Raw genomic sequence first — 16,346 nt, forward strand, 5'->3', positions numbered from 1 at the left:
TTTCATGGCTCTGGTGATTTCCCTCTCAGTCTACAAATAAATAGCAATTTAAAGTGAACTTGATTTGTATGTGTGTTTTGCTGTTAAGTCTTAGCTGACTTACACCGACCCCGTAGGGTTTTCAGGGCGAGAGGCGTTTAGAGGCGGCTTGCCGTGGCCTGCCTCTGCGTAGCAACCCTGGAATTCCTTGATGGTCTCCCACCCAAATACTAACCAGGGCCAACCCTGCTTAGCTTCCGAGATCTGATGATATCGGGCTAGGCTGAGCTATCCAGGTCAGGGCATGTGTGTTACGGTGACTCCCATCATTTAATTATGAGTGTGAGAGCAAAGCTGCTATCTACAATGGGAGTTAAGTGGAATAATTATCTCTGGGCTTTGCCAGCCATCGACGCACAGTGTTTTTTCATGTGTGTGTGTGTGTGTGTGAGAGAGAGAGAGAGAGAGAGAGAGAGGAGTGCAAAGTTCTCATTTTTGTTAAAACGGCTGCAACCAGTGTTCCCTCTAAGCTGAGTTAGTGTGAGCCAGCTCACAGTTTTTTAGCCTCCGGCTCACACATTTTTGTCTTGGTCAGGAAGGAGGGCTCCAGAGCAAACTGATTCATGCAGTTGCCAAATCGCTCGCTCACAACTTTAAGGCCGGTAGCTCACAAAGTAGAATTTTTGCTCACGAGACTCCACAGCTTAGAGGGAACATTGGCTGCAACCTTGGGGGGGGGGGATTGAATGCATTGAAGCTTCTTGCTTGAAGCCACTTCCCATCTGATGTGCTTTTAAAAACAAATTACTGAATAGAAGGATTCTAAGTAACAGCCAGGATGCTTTACTTACACTGAACCTTCTGGCTGCATTCATGCATCACCACGAGCTCCAGTTAAGGCAAGACTCTGAAGCAGCTCAGGAAAAAGGTGGGCTTATAAATACTTTGAATTAAAAAGTCAGTGCACAAGTACGGCTCGTTGCCATGTCCACAGGCATGTGTTACTCTTTCTCTCCTGCTGGGAAGGGAATTCAGGATCCCTGGTTTCCATTGACATGCATTGTGGGGAGACTTCCTACAGACTGGGATTGTACAGGTGAATTCTTGCCAGTGGGGATTGTAGACCATAGTGTAGCGTCCCAGTTTGTGGAGGAATAAATAACTCTAGTTCATATTTGTATGTCACGGGGAACCCAAATTTGTTTCCGACTCGGAATCTTCAGAGAGGAGCTGCGGTGGCTCAAGTGGTTAAGACGCTGAACTGCAGGCTGTGGAAGGTCAGTAGTTCAGCCGTTCGAGACCCGAGTGTTTCGCATGACAGAGTGAGCTCCCGTCTCTAGTTCCAGCTCCTGCCAACCTAGCAGTTCGAAAGCAAGAAATTGCAAGTAGATAAATAGGTACCACTTCGGTGGGAAGGTAACAGTGTTCCGTGCGCCTCGGTGTTTAGTCATGCCGGCCACATGACCACGGAAACGTCTTCGGACAGCGCTGGCTCTTCGGCTTTGAAACGGAGATGAGCACCGCAACCCTAGAGTCGGACTCGACTGGCTTTCGAGCAAGGGAACCTTTACCTGTAGGAATCTTCAACTGTGCTCTGTGTGAGAAGGAAAGAGAGAGATGCAAACCTGGCAACAAGCTGCATTTGTGTACAGTCCTTGCTTAATTAAAGCTTGTTTTAATGTTGAACATAACCCATGTTTTCTGTACCATCGGATACCTATGATACCCTGTGTCTCTCTGGATTCCTGTTCACCACTATTGTTGTTTTGGTTTTAAATAGCACAAATACATAAGAGCACCCAAGACTTTGTGCTATAGGGGAGGGGGAATGTGTGAACTGCAGTAGAAGCCCCCCTCTGCTGTCTTTACTCCACGGTCATGTTTTGGATACGACCCTAAGAGTTTAAACACGACTGCCGCCAGAAACGTCTGCTGCATTTTGATCTGAATATGGGACTTGGATTGGAACAGTAACCGGTAACAGTAACGTTACAAATTCTAGGCAGGTGGAAATGAAGTCAGTATAATCCCGCCCAGCTACTCAGAAATAAACCTATTGCTTTCAAGAAAACTTACTTTTAAGTAGGCATACAGAAGATTGTATTCATGGCATCAGTAGGAAGTCCTGCCATGTTTGGGACTGAGTTCCTCGACAAGTGGGCTTGTGCCAGTAACTAGTAAATATCAAGCAGATGCTACTAGTCAAAAGGTTTACTGTGAACAGACTTTTCACAGAGACGTGTCATAAACTGAGATCACTTGATTACAAATTCAGGGGTTTGTATGATCTTCGAACTGTCGGCTCCACTGTGTTGTAATCGGCTATCTCTCACAACTTGGAGGTGGTGACGGGATTGATCAGAATCAGTTTTGTGGGTCAGAGTGGAATGTGACTGGTTCCACTTCCGGCTTGCCTCTGCCTGCAAACTTTGATTTCTGTCCTAATAGAAGCTGATATACATAGCACTGTTTAATCTGTGTTATTCATTTCGTTTGGATCCAACTCTTCTCTTCCATTTCCCAGAGGAAGGAGGACCCTCACTTAATGTCACAGGGATATTGGACCCAACCCATAGTTCGTTCTTGTCTGACGATGAAGAGTAGACTAGCTTGTGTCTTTATGAATCAAATAAGGTTTTGAACAATAGTTCATTTCTCCTCTGCTTTCTTGCCCCCCCCCCCCAGCAAACAGGGCTTTCTGCAGAGGAACGTCCAGAAAGACTTGGAGCTGTCCAGCAGCACAAAAGGAAGCTAGCATCACTAAACAAGCAGATATTGCAGAAAACAAAACTATTGGAAGAGGTATGCCTTTGAACATTGTCTCTCTTTTTATTTAAGTGTATCTTAATCGACTGACCATTCTGAGCTTATGGAAAACTTTAGTGGAGAGTTTCAGAAGCAAAAGAAGTGGGGAAAGATGTGGCCAGAAAAGAAGTACTAAAAGGCTTTCTGTGCATTTAATTTGAAGATGATGTTACAGTTGTGTGTGGGGGTGTTGTATATGTGTGTGACTATGAACACTTTCCCAATTCCTCCCCCCTCTTTAAATTCCACACTGGCACGGCCAGTAGTTTGAATTATATAAACAAATATTCACATTTCCTCTCTCCTTGGCTCTCTGTGAGTTGAAAAGGGCAGCTGCAGCTGTAAAAGCGATTCAGGTAGGCTTGGTGGGCTTCTTCTAAGCGGGAGTGAGCAGGAAAAGCAAGCAAAATGGTTTTTAGAGCCTGTTTCAAGAAATTGTGTTTTCTAACCAGCCTGTTTTGTACTGGCTAAAGATCTGGTGTTCAAAGATCTCTCCCCCCCTTATCATAGCAGTCCAGTAATGTTGTGATACATCAGCAGATAACTGTGTGGTGGTAGCACAGTGCCAATGTCCTGTCCTCCTCCGGCCCTTGCGGGGAATATAGCATTTGCTTAATAATTCTCTTACTCTGTTAGTAGTCAGTTACGCAGCAACCTTAAGAAAAGAATGGAGTGTAAACATAAGCCATGCTGAATTTTCCTGACGGAGGCATTGTGCTTGTAAAAGCTTTCAACAGGCAATAGTTCTATGAGTACAGCCTGGAGAAACTTAGTTCTTTTGAATTTCTGTGTGCCACATACCTTTTATACTATTTTGAAATGAATTCATACTTAAATAAGCACATTTAAGGAACCAGATTTCCCATGAGCAGAGAGGGGAGATATATAGGAGCTGCGGTGGCTCAAGTGGTTAAGGTGCTGAACTGCAGGCTGTGAAAGGTCAGTAGTTCAGCAGTTCGAGACCCAGGTTGCCACATGACGGAGTGAGCTCCCATCTGTAGTTCCAGCTCCTGCCAACCTAGCAGTTGCAAGTAGATAAGTAGGTACCCCTTCGGTGGGAAGGTAACAGCGTTCCGTGCGCCTTGGTGTTTAGTCATGCCGGCCACATGACCACGGAAACGTCTTCAGACAGCGCTGGCTCTTCGGCTTTGAAACGGAGATGAGCACCGCAACCCTAGAGTCGGACTCGACTGGCTTTCGAGCAAGGGAACCTTTACCTTAACCTATATAGATATAAGTGTGTGTGTGTGTGTGTGTGTGTGTGCGTGTGTGTGTGGAAGATCTTAGCTTAACTGCTTTCATGCAGTGCTGTTGCATAAGACCGGACCAGTCAGCTCTCAGAAGCATGAGAATTTATTTACTTTATTTGTAATCTGCCTTTTTTGCCGAGGCTCAAGGTAGATACAGTGTAATGAGACTGGATTACAGAACTGGAAAACAGCATGATAAAAACTGTATAAGACATGACATGACATACAAGAAATGCAAAAACTGGGTTACAGAAATTAGAAAGCAATGCAGTAAGAATAGGACAATGCATATAGTAAACAGTTTCCCTTGCTAAAAGAATCCTCCTGAGCAATTTGTCACTGAATATGATCCTCTTTGTGGAAAGTAGACGTGTGTACTCCATATGTGTGTAGGGGTAGGGCATCCCCTTCTAAGTGACTGGTGTCGTTTGCTTTTTGTTCATATGAACAAAACAAAAAAAGCCCCAAAGTCCTTTGCCTATAGAACACTTTGCTCCACATGAGTGACTGTCTTCTTGTAGTAGTCCATCTTCAAATTGATTAAAAAAACAACTACTAGCTATCAAAGACTTGTAATGAAAGGCATTGAACATATTTATGTGCACAGAATGTGAATGCTTCCATGTTTTAATTCTTCTAGTCCAATTACAAGCTAAATTCCTGACATCTGCATAGAATTTCCTAATTTGTAGAAACATGTTCAAAGTGTATTGATTTCCCCTCCCCAAATGCCCAGAGGGGCCTCATATGACTTCTCACTACAGTTTCTGTAAACGTTGCATTAGATCTCAGTTGGCCGTTGCTAAAAATGATTGTTTTGCCTGTCAAAATCAATACGGTTTCACAGCTTCATCGCCATCTGTCCTGTCCCATCTGCTGTTTTTTTGTTTGTGTTTCATTAAGCACAGCAGACTATAATTTGCCAGAATCAGCCCTTTTTGAGTATCAGTATTATGCACGTTATGTTCCATCATGTTTTTTTTCTGGTATTTGTTCATTATGCCTGTATCTTTTCTCTCTTTTGCGTATGTTGACATGCTCTCTGTGTTCACTTCTGTGGGCATAATGCATAAAAGGTCTGTTTGCTCACTGAAGTGCTGAATTCTTCTGATTGAACAGAAATAAGAGATTGGATTTATACCCCACCCTTCACTACCCAAAGGGGTCACAGAGCGGCTTACAATCCCTTTCCCTTCCCCTCCCCACAACACCCTGTGAGGTAGGTGGGGCTGAGAGAGCTCTCCCAAGAACTGCCCTTGAGAGAATAGTTCTGAAAGAACTTATGACTGACCCAAGGTCACACCAGCAGCTACATGTGGAGAAGTGAGGAATCAAACCTGGTTCTCCCAGATGAGAGTCTGTGTTCTTAACTACTACACCGAAGTAGCTCTTGATCACTGGATGTCTACTTTTCTCACCCAGACACTGTATGATTCTAAGGCGGTGTGGTGTAATGGTTACAGTGTCAGCCTAGGATCTGGGAGGCCCAGGTTCCAGTCCCTGCTCTGCCATGGAAGCTTGCTGGGTGACCTGAGGCCAGTCATACATTCTCAGCCTAACCTACCTCACAGGGTTGTTGTGAGGATAAAATGGAGAATGATTAAATGTTGCACGCCACTTTTGGGCCCCCACTGGAGAGAAAAGCGGGGTTATGAACAATGCTCCCTCTATGCTGTGGAGTCTTGTGAGCAAAAATTCTACTTTGTGAGCTACTGGCATTAAAGTTTTGGGTGAGTGATTTGGCTACTGCATTAAGTTAGTTTGCTCTGGAGCCCTCCTTCCTGAGCTAAGACCAAAATGTGTGAGCCAGAGGCTAAAAAACTGTGAGCTGGCTCGCACTAACTCAGCTTAGAGGGAACATTGGTTATGAATGAAGTAAATTAACCCATCACAACTCACAAAATATGTATTTCTTTAAAACAGGGTGGTGCTTTTCTATTTGTGCCCTTTGAATAAATAATTGTGCCCTTTGAATAAATAATGAGTATATTAGGCACAATGCAACATACTACAGTAGGTTCCTGCCGTATAAAAGTAACATCCTGCAGTATAAAAGCAATAACACTCTGTCTTCCATGTTGAGAGTCGCTGTAGGTCAATGATAAAACACCCGGTTTGCCTGCAGAAAGATCCAGAAGTATGGCTGCTATTTTGAGGCCAAACCATCATTTCATCTGGTACAGCGTTCATTGCATCTTACCATGTAGGAGTGATTGATTTCCACAAGCATATGTATTTTCGAAATAATATGGGAGGTGAGCCGTCATAATACGTTAAGGTGGTGCTGCTCACAAATTGTGGTTAGGTAAGATATTAGAGGATGTATAAAGCTAGAGTCTCGCCAAGCCAAGCAAGATGATAGATTATCAGTGAATGTTTTTTTCCATGCATTTTTAGGAGGAGACATATAGCTGCAAGGGACCCCAATTCAGATCAAGCTGCAGGGGAGAGGGGGAGGTTTAATCCATGCCAAGACACAGGGTTGCCCTCATTGAACTGCTTCCCTCTGTGGGTTGCAGGATGGGGGAAATAAAGATGCAGGCCTGTATCCAACCACAGATTGCGAAGACTTGAAACTATGTACTTTTTTTAAAGAAGAGGGCAGCAATTTTTGCCTCCTCCCCCACCCCTAGCATCCACTACAAACCTGCTTTGTCCCCCTGTGCTGTTCTTGAACATCTGTGTAGTCCTTTATTAGGTTATTTAACTTCTCATAGTGTGGGTTCTGGAAAATTGGTTCATATGAACTTGCTTAATATCTGATTGCTCGGATGGTGTTTTGAATACGTAGTTATGTCCCACTTTTTAAATGTAACATAAATGAGAAGCATTTTTGTAAAAGGGGGGGGGCTTACCCTAAGGGGGTAAAAAAGGGGCAAAATGTGTTCCCCAAATTGTTAGAAGAGACTGCAGACAGTTGAGGACAGTTAACAGAAATCAGCGATTTAAGACTCCTGAATAGACATTTTTCAGAAAAGCCAGCATGGCAATTGAGTTAATGAATGTTCATGGGGAGACAGTAAAGGACCTCTCTCGGAGCCATTTTGATGTGTGCCTCCCTCATGAACCTGAAGAAATGTCCACCGCATCACCACTCCCTCACACCAACTCCCCCTCACACCTCTCACCTCTTACTGCCCCCAAGAAAGCTCCTGGCAAACATCGAGCCAGATACACCAATGCTACAAGGAGGAAGCAACTTAGGAATGTGGCAAAGACATTTGCACACAGTACTCCTCCAGGGCACTGAGCTGCACAGGCCAAGTACCAGCAAGATCACCCTGAGATGCTCAGAACAACACTGTCCATATGAGCAAAACAATCCAGGAACACAAGTAGAAAGGCCATCACTTTTGTGGAAGGTGGCAGAAGTTGACGTAACAGATGACTGCTTCTTAAATGGACAGTTCTATATGGCCTGCTCCAGAGTGAGCTCACCAAGCAGCCTGGTGATCCTAGCACTTGAGGGCAGAACCACCAATGTGGTCTACAGAGAGGTCCTTCAGTAGAGAGGAAAAAAGTACGTATGTCTCACTTAATTTTTTACGCTACCATCTTCTCCATTAGAATTCCTACAACAAATGTTACATTTCAGACTTCACATCATCAGTATTATAACTGGATTTACGGAACTTAAATACCGTAGCAAAGCACGGGTATCAGGCTAGTGTGTGTGTGTGTGTATATGTGTATATATATGTGTGTGTGTGTGTGTAATTGCCATTAACCAGAAACATTGCCATATTTTGATAGAAGATCCAACCAGTGTTCCCTGTAAGCTGAGTTAGTGTGAGCTAGCTCACAATTTTTTAGCCCCCAGCTCACACATTTTTGTCTTAACTCAGGAAGGATGGCTCCAGATCAAACTAATTTATGCAGTAGCCAAATCACTTGCTCACAACTTTAATGCCAGTAGCTCACAAAGTAGAATTTTGCTCACAAGACTCCACAGCTTAGAGGGAGCCTTGGATCCAACTGTATATATAACAATTGGACTTGTGGTTTTTTTCTGTCTCTTTGTCAACAGTTGCAAACTAAATGTGTTGACCTACAAGCAGGCTGTAATGAGGCAAAGAAGACACTGAATGAGGTAATCTGTCTGAAACTAACCTCTGTCCCTTGGAAAAATATATTGGTCCAATTTTAAAATGGTGTGACCATGCCTTCCATGTACATGACTTGTAAAAGTAAACTTGTCCAGCCTGTAGATATACATTTCTTATAGTCCAGAAAACAAAAATTGTGTAATACCCTTTATTGAGACCAACCCAAAAGACATGTTTGTTTTTTTCATAGTTCCACAAGGTTGTAGAACCCCAACAGCTTCGTTACTTTCCCATATGCCTTCTTAATAATCTGTGCCTCTTATTGCGGATCATTCCCTGATTTGCCTAGTGTGGCCAATATGAGAGCTAATTGAGAATCCCAAATTTGACACATTTTCCATTTAAAAAGTTGATTCATAATCCTACTGTTCAGGTTCAGATCTTTGTCTCCTGCCTCCCATTAAACTTGACAGGCAGTTCTGTCCTGACCATGTTTATTCTGAAGTCACACCAATTTCAGTGATATTAGACTAGGGCATAAAATTGTTCGGTTAGTTCAGCTGTGTTTCTTTTTGGAATTAGGGTGGGGGGGGTTGCATTTCAAGTCAATGCTACATATAAACTAGAGGAAATATTTGTTTCTGAAGAAACTGCACTCCCACAGTTCTTTTAATAATTTAGCATGTGATGCATCGTTTTATATTGTAGCTATTTCCTGTGTTATTTGAATCAGATGTTTTGCTTTCAAGACTTCAGAGTACCCAGTATCTATAAGACTGGGTAGGCTTCTATCTTGAAGCAAGAAGGGAGAATCCCCCCCCCCACACACACACACACACACATACATTGCAAAGGTTGGGAAAGGCAGCAAAGATTCCTTCCTCAAAATCATTCTACTTGCAGAAGGGTTGAGCCCAAGAAATTTGAGTCTAACAAACCTGAGGGGGAGTTATTTTCAAGTGTATCATTTTTAATGAGACAGAGAAACTCAGCCAATCATTGCCTTTACACGGTGTTGTTAATTCCAACTTTTTAGGTTAAGAATTATACTGAAAAACTGGGCAAGGAGGTGGCAGCCTTGGAAACAGTGGAGTCCCAAGCAGATTCTAAGTATGTGTCCCCTTCCCCCCCACCCCATTCTCCCTCTAACTTTGTATGAATTGGGTTTTTCAGTAAAGCTTTTGATAACGCCTTTAGTTCATCTGTGTTCTTGTGTATAGTGCTTATGACAGAGTTACAGGGAAACTTATATTCTTGGGCAAAAAGAGAGTATGGGCTGTATTTTCACATTTACTTTTGACATAGTACAATCATACAAGTTGACTCTCAGTTCCTCGTTTGAAATGTGGGGATATATCACTGAACTGTTGACTTATGCTCTGTAATGTGTCTTGAGTCTCGGCGAGGAAAGTAGACTATAAATGGCATAAGTAAAGTAAAAAAGAAATACATATTTAGCTGACTGGCTGTACAGTCCTGTGCAGAGTTACTCCAGCCTAAATCCCAATAGGTTCAAATCTGTAGGATTTCACAAGTGTGTGTCTTTAAGAATTACTGAATATTCAGCACTACAAATAATATTGTGCTACTCCTGTTGAGCAGGATCTTAGCCCTTAAATACAAATTAGGAAGGAATTGGTAATAATGTCTTGCCTGAGGCCAGATAGTGATTTACTGACTTAAAATGAGATTTGTGACAAGGACATCCTGATGTCAAGCTAGTTCACATATATTCCTTTGCTGACATCTTTTTTAAAAGCACACTGGGTACTATCTAGCCAAGCAAAGCAGCAAGAGCCTTTCGTGACGTTCTAAATTTGCATGTTATTCAGCCCAGTTGCCATCTCATGCTTTGTGTTCAGCTTCAGGTTGTTTGTTTAAAATAAATGCTAACTTCCCAAAAGTTGGGATTTTTTTAGAGTAAGAGTGCCTAAGTCTCTAAGAGTAAATAATATCTTTATCAGTGTACTGCAGAAGCTTCAAGCATTGGTGGCAATGAATGAGAACCTCAAAAGCCAAGAGCAAGAATTCCGATCACATTGTAGGGTAAGTTTTCGAAAGTTATTCCTAGTGGTGTCTGCACATAGGGCTTCCCTCTAGCCACATAGACTCCTGTGTTTACTAATACATAGTACAGAATCTCATGGACATGTGTTCCAAAAATATGCTGGTAGGATATTGAATTGGATCCCATCCAAAAGATCTGCTTGAGCAAGAGAGGGCGCAGTTCCCTTCTTTTCAAACTCCCCCCACCCGATACTCCCATAGGTCTCCTGTCCCCCAGGAAGAGCATGTTGGGGGCCACTTGGGGCTGTTTTGGGATAGGAGAGGCAGGGAAGTTGTGCTTCCGTGCATGGAATTTAGATGGGATGCAGCCCATAGTGTGCCAGTGTGGTTAGGGTATTGGACCAGGGACAGGGAGACCTAGTATGAAATACCCACTTGGCCCTGAGGCTCACTGGATAACCATGAGCGTGTCACTCTTTACCAGCCTAACTTATCTCACCAGGTTGTTGTGACAATAAAATGGAGTAGGGAAGACCATAAGTTGGATCTAGGACATAGTTTCCATAGGCCAAGGACTTCCACTCATGGATTGTGACTTTCTCAGGTCCTGCTGGCACCCACAGAGAACAGCAGGATTCCAGGTGGCATTTCAGACTGTTATAGGAGGGGGAACCAAGAAAGTCAAGCTCTTCAGGTGGAAGGCCCTTCCCCCTATGGAACTGCTGCACTGAATCCAGCCCCAGGCTTCTTAGGAAGGGGCTATGATGGCTCAGTGGTAGGGCATCTCTTTCTGTGCAAAAGGTTTCAAGTTTGATTCCTGGTAAAGTAAAGGTAAAGGTTTCCCTTGCTCGAAAGCCAGTCGAGTCCGACTCAAGGGATGCGGTGCTCATCTCCGTTTCCAAGCCGAAGAGCCAGCGCTGTCCGAAGACATTTCCGTGGTCACGTGGCCGGCATGACTAGATGCCGAGGCGCACGGAACACCGTTACCTTCCCGCCGAAGTGGGACCTATATTTATCTACTTGCAATTTCTTGCTTTCGAACTGCTAGGTTGGCAGGAGTTGGGACCAGAGACGGGAGCTCACCCCGTCATGTGGCACTCGGGTCTCGAACTGCTGTACGACCAAACTTCCAGTCTGCGGTTCAGCGTCTTAAAACACAGATTCCTGGTACCTACCATTAAAGTGACTAGGCACTAATGACATGAAAGCCCTTTTAGCTGAAAGCCTGGAGAGCTACTGCCAATCCCCATAGAATCGACAGTACATACATAGATACACACAGATCACGGTAACAGGATAGCTGGAGGAAGAAATATGTTTTCACATGACTGTAATAGTGATGCAGTAGCAAATGCAACCCAGTTTGAGAACATGGTGGTCATAAAGTGGGAAGAAGAGAGGTTGGATTTATACCCTCCCCTTCCCTCAGAGTCTCAGAGCAGCTTACAGACACCTTTCCCTTCCCCTTCCCACAACAGACACCCTGTGAGGTAGGTGGGGCTGAGAGAGCTCTGACAGAAACTGCTCTTTTTCAAGAACAGCTCTTATCAGAACTATGGCTTGCCCAAGGTCATCCAGCCAGGTGCAAGTGGAGGAGTGGGGAATCAAACCCGGTTCTCCCAGATTAGAGTCCACGCACTTAACCACTGCACCAAACTGGGATATAAATAATATTAAAATCTATATGGGTCACCTGCATCACATGGTTCGTTCCCATGGCAATGGCCTGAGGTGGTGCAATGATGTAGGAGGCTGCTATCCAGAACCTAAAAAAGGTTAGTCAAATGCAAAAGTGGGCCAACAATAAAAGCTTAATATATGAACTATATAAAAAGATACGTGTATTTATTAAACAAAAATTTTTAAAATTATATATAAGGGCCCAATTACACCTGATGTACAAATAACAAATTATAACACACAAGAGCTGATAGATTTGACCTGACGCGTTTCGGCCTGCATAGGCCTTCTTCAGAGGTCAAATATACTGAGGAACATATTGGCTAATATACAAATACAATACAATTATGCAGATACAAGATATAAAATCAATAGGGACCAGAAAAATGAGACCACTAGGCACCGAATAAAAGTACAAATGAGGCCTCCAACAGAGTAATCACGTGCCAAGTGGTGTTTTTCTGGTATAAATTTCTGGTCCAGAAATTGCCTTCCTATGATTGTTCTGCCAAATGTCCTCAATGGAATTGTCCTTAAGCAAAGAGCAGTGCTGGTCAAAAAAAGTTGGAGCTTTATAACAGGTGAAGGATGTTGCAGTAGGAGGCTGCTAACCATGCCGCGACTGGCACATTCCTCCGTTAACAGTGCAGTGTGGTGTCCCAAACACTGAGTTGCCAAGGTAACCTAAGCATCGGGCTTAAATCTTAATTAGTGGGTTCCTGTTGTGCAGATGGCATGCTAGGTACCTCGAAAATGTGATTAATATCAAATATGATAATTATATTCTTCTGAAAGGACATTAGTAAGAGGCAGGAGGAGAAGCATGAAATGTCTCACTGTGAACGAGGCAAAAAATGCACAATGAATGTTCAGCCTCTATAATTAACATTTGAGGGCTGGAGGGTGATTACTGTATAGTACTGGAAATTAGTTTTTATTCTAAACTTCGGGAGCAATGAACCCAAGCATTACAATCCCCCAAAGAACCTTATGGAATGAACTGATGGTTGTGCAAAAGTGCTATTTGGCTTTTGGCTGCTGTAGTTATAGTAGTGCTGGTGTGTTGCAGTTGGTGTCAGTATCCTGGCATTTCAGGAGCTTGATGCTCTTCCCTCAGCCTCTGTTCCACATTCATTTGCATAAGAAATAGACTCACTCCCCCCCAATATGAGGCCATTGAAAATAGGGGCATGCTACTTAACATAACAAAGAACCTTCTTCGCCTCTGGTGCCCTGACTGCAGAATGCCACAATTTGTTATTGGAGTTTTTTCCCCCCCTTGCCAATGTCTCAGGCTTCTTTCTCATGCATAATTTATGAAAGGGATACAGCTCTGGCTTCTGTTTTCGTAAACAGCAATGGGGCTTGCTGATGAAAAGCAACATTTTAAAAATTATTTTCTTGTTCTTTAAAGGAAGAGATGGCACGCCTCCAGCAAAACATTGAAAGTTTGAAAACAGAAGCAGCTGAAAACGGAGAGGAGAAGGTACACAGCTCAGATTTGAGCCCTTGGATTATGCAGGATTGTGAAATCTTTCTCCCCTTATTATTGTAAAACGGGCATTCTCCCCTTGCTCCATTTCAGAGTGTCCTGTTAATTTAACAGGTTTTTTTTTAAAAAAAAAAAAACTTTTTCTTCTAGCTATCTTGTTAGCTGAAAAATATATGAAGAGCCTCTGTCTGAAGCTATGTTCCAAATGTACACTTGCATTTAACTGTATTTTGTGTGTGCATTAAAGGCAGCTTCTCACACAAGGATTTGGATACTGGCGTAGGTACAAACTACCCACAAGCCACATCCATTCTGAATACAGTATGTCTTGTTTACAGCACATTTGTTTGTAAAATACTCAGAGTCATGGGTGTGAACTAGGGATGCGCACTCGGCGAAATCCGAGCCGAAACAACATCAGAAAAATACCTTATCGGTATTTTGGGGGTATTTTTTGAGCCGGATATTGACTGGGGCTGAATTTTGGCTATCCAAAATGGGACCACCATATTGTTTATTTATTTATCAAATTTATACCCCACCTTCCCCACTGAAGCAGGCTCAGGGCGGCTTACTGAAATTAAAACACATAAATAACTATTAAAACAATCATTAAAAAGATAGTTGAAATTAAAGGGCATTTAAAGGGATTGTGGTCCCTTCAAATGCCTTCCCGGTGAACTCACTGCTTGGAGAAAGTGTTTAAAGGGACAAAAAGCCCTTTAAACGCCTTTGGAGTTCACTCATGGGCCACACGGCTTGGAACCCCCACTCCACTCAAATTATCCCGGCACATATGCTATCCTCTTTTAGGCACCAAGTAAACACTGTGGTGTTCTCCCATGCTCTAACATTTGTGTTGGCTTCTCGTATTAACATTGACATGTTTGTCATCGTTCTCCTGTGTAGTCCCACATGGGGACTGCACATGAGCAGGCCTGCCTATCGGTAGGTTTTTACAGGGGGTGCTGTGCACCAGAGCCAAAACTTGTTCCTGCCCAGGGACCGCATGCGCCGGTGCAGCAGTGCCCATACCCTCAGTTTCTCTTTTGCTGCCAAAGAAGTCGGTTAGTTGTTGCTGAGTCTCTGCTTCGGAATGGTCCAGAAGGCTTTATTTTAAAATTGCACTTGCTGCAGTGCTAAGATTACGCAGATGGATGAGCACAGCTGGTGCCTGTTCTGCTTAGGGGACGAACATAACGTCTCCACCTGCAAACCATGCCAGATGTTCACTCCTAAAGCCCGCAGCAATCGGGCATCAAAGTTAAAGGTAGCGCTTCGGGACAAGGCACTTAGAGCCTCTGGTCCCCTGGCTTAGAAGACTTCTGCAAAGCCAGCTAAAGCTGCATTGTCGAGTTTGACCTAATCGGCTCTGCCCCCCCCCCCCCCCGCCCCCCACTCCCAAAGAGAAGCTGTTCAGGCTCGCACTCACCTCAGTGTGCATCATCTGAACTGTCTGCCAAAAAAGCTAAGATGGAAGGAGAAGTAAAAGCCTGCTCCCCAACCATGGTTACTGGTTCCAACTCCTGAACCAACCCCAGAATTACAGGACAGACCCACAAACCCACCTCCAATCTCCATCTCCAAAGGGGCGATAGAAACGGATTTGCCAGCAGGGGAGGGTCCATTAGACATCAAATCCGAACAGATGGTTCCATGGACCCAGCAACCCATTCCGATGAGATGGCTGTCAAATCTGCACAGAATGTCGCCCAGGTACTTAGAGGAATGGGAGGACACCTTCCACTGCCCTATGGATCCAAGTGGCTTTCTACCCACACGGACCATACTTCCGTCTCCTGGATTTGAGAGGAAAGAGGCTCGATTCCAACGGCTCTGCATCAGACCCATGCCCAGATGAACAGATAGGAGAGCACTCCTTGGCCTGTCCTATGGAGGATTTGGGGATGTATGGGGAGCCGATGACATATGGCACAATTGCTCAATATTGAAATAACAAGCCTAGAGATAAGATCTTAAGTTGACTATACTCGGACTCCCCTGGCATGATCGCCTTCCCTATCTTGGAAGGTCTGGAGGATATTACTGAGGACGTCTGGCAATGGCCTGCTTCAGTCCAACCCACCACAAAAAGGGTTAAACAGCTTTATCAGGTGAAGAAATAACCCTTTAATTATTTTACTATGCATCCTCCTTCCTCCTCTTTTTTTAAAGAATTTTAATTTTATTAAAGGAGTAAAACTAGGAGACATACAAAAATATTAAAACCATATACAAACATCAATGAAATATAACAAAGAAGAAAAACAAGCAAACAAAAAAGAAAGGAGAAGAAAAGAAACAAGAGAAGGGGGACATACAAGGCTTCTAATTTCTCTGTATAATTTTAATTACAATTTTTTCCTTGCTTATATATAAAAACAAGGTCTCTCTCTCTTTTTGTTTCCCATTTAGCAAATTTCTTATTCAGAAAAAACACAAATCATCAATCCATCCTTATCTTTTTTCATACAAAAAGCCAATCTCTATTAAGTAAACTAATTATCTTATTCCTAACCAATAGTATGAATTTAGCCATAACTACAGAGTCCGGCATCTTCTCTAGCCATTCTTCTACTGTAAGTATTGTCAGACATTTCCATTTCTATGTGTATATCATTTTTGCTGCTGAAGTCAAATATAGGAATAAAACTCCATAACTTCTTTCCAACTGATTGTCCATTAAACCTAACAAAAAACCCTCTGGTTTCAGCTGTATCTTAGTCTTTAGAATCTTCTTCAAATTTCATATCTTCCTCTTCCCTTTGTAGAAAGTTGGCCAAAAGTAATATAGTCAGTTTGGTGTAATGGTTAAGTGCACGGACTCTAATCTGGGAGAGCCAGGTTTAATTCCCCACTCCTCCACTTGCAGCTGGTGGATGACCTTGGGCAAGCCATAGTTCTGTCAAAGTTGTTCTCTTAAGGACAGTTCTGGAAAGAGCTCTCTCAGCCCCACCCACCTCACAGGGTGTCTGTTGTGGGGAGGGGAAGGGAAAGGAGTTCGTAAACCGCCCTGAGACTCCGAGTGAAGGGCGGGGTATAAATCCAATCTCCTCTCTCTGAAATCTTCAGTTTCTTCTTGAATAC

The 16,346-nt window shown here is 43.4% G+C and overlaps 1 protein-coding gene across 2 annotated transcripts in view; it reads left to right on the forward strand.

Annotated features, from left to right (window-relative positions):
* CCDC93 (coiled-coil domain containing 93) overlaps positions 1–16,346 on the forward strand; it is a 61,610-nt gene that overhangs the window by 33,411 nt on the left and 11,853 nt on the right. For both annotated transcript variants that reach the window (XM_015406306.1, XM_015406307.1), the window contains 5 exons: positions 2,665–2,781; positions 8,062–8,124; positions 9,117–9,190; positions 10,045–10,126; positions 13,182–13,253. In XM_015406306.1, the coding sequence (XP_015261792.1) occupies positions 2,665–2,781; positions 8,062–8,124; positions 9,117–9,190; positions 10,045–10,126; positions 13,182–13,253 (408 nt within the window). The remainder of the gene's footprint in view (positions 1–2,664; positions 2,782–8,061; positions 8,125–9,116; positions 9,191–10,044; positions 10,127–13,181; positions 13,254–16,346) is intronic.

The sequence above is a fragment of the Gekko japonicus genome, unplaced genomic scaffold (assembly GCF_001447785.1).
Source record: "Gekko japonicus isolate JY-2015 unplaced genomic scaffold, Gekko_japonicus_V1.1 scaffold1925, whole genome shotgun sequence".
Taxonomy (NCBI): Eukaryota; Metazoa; Chordata; class Lepidosauria; order Squamata; family Gekkonidae; genus Gekko; species Gekko japonicus.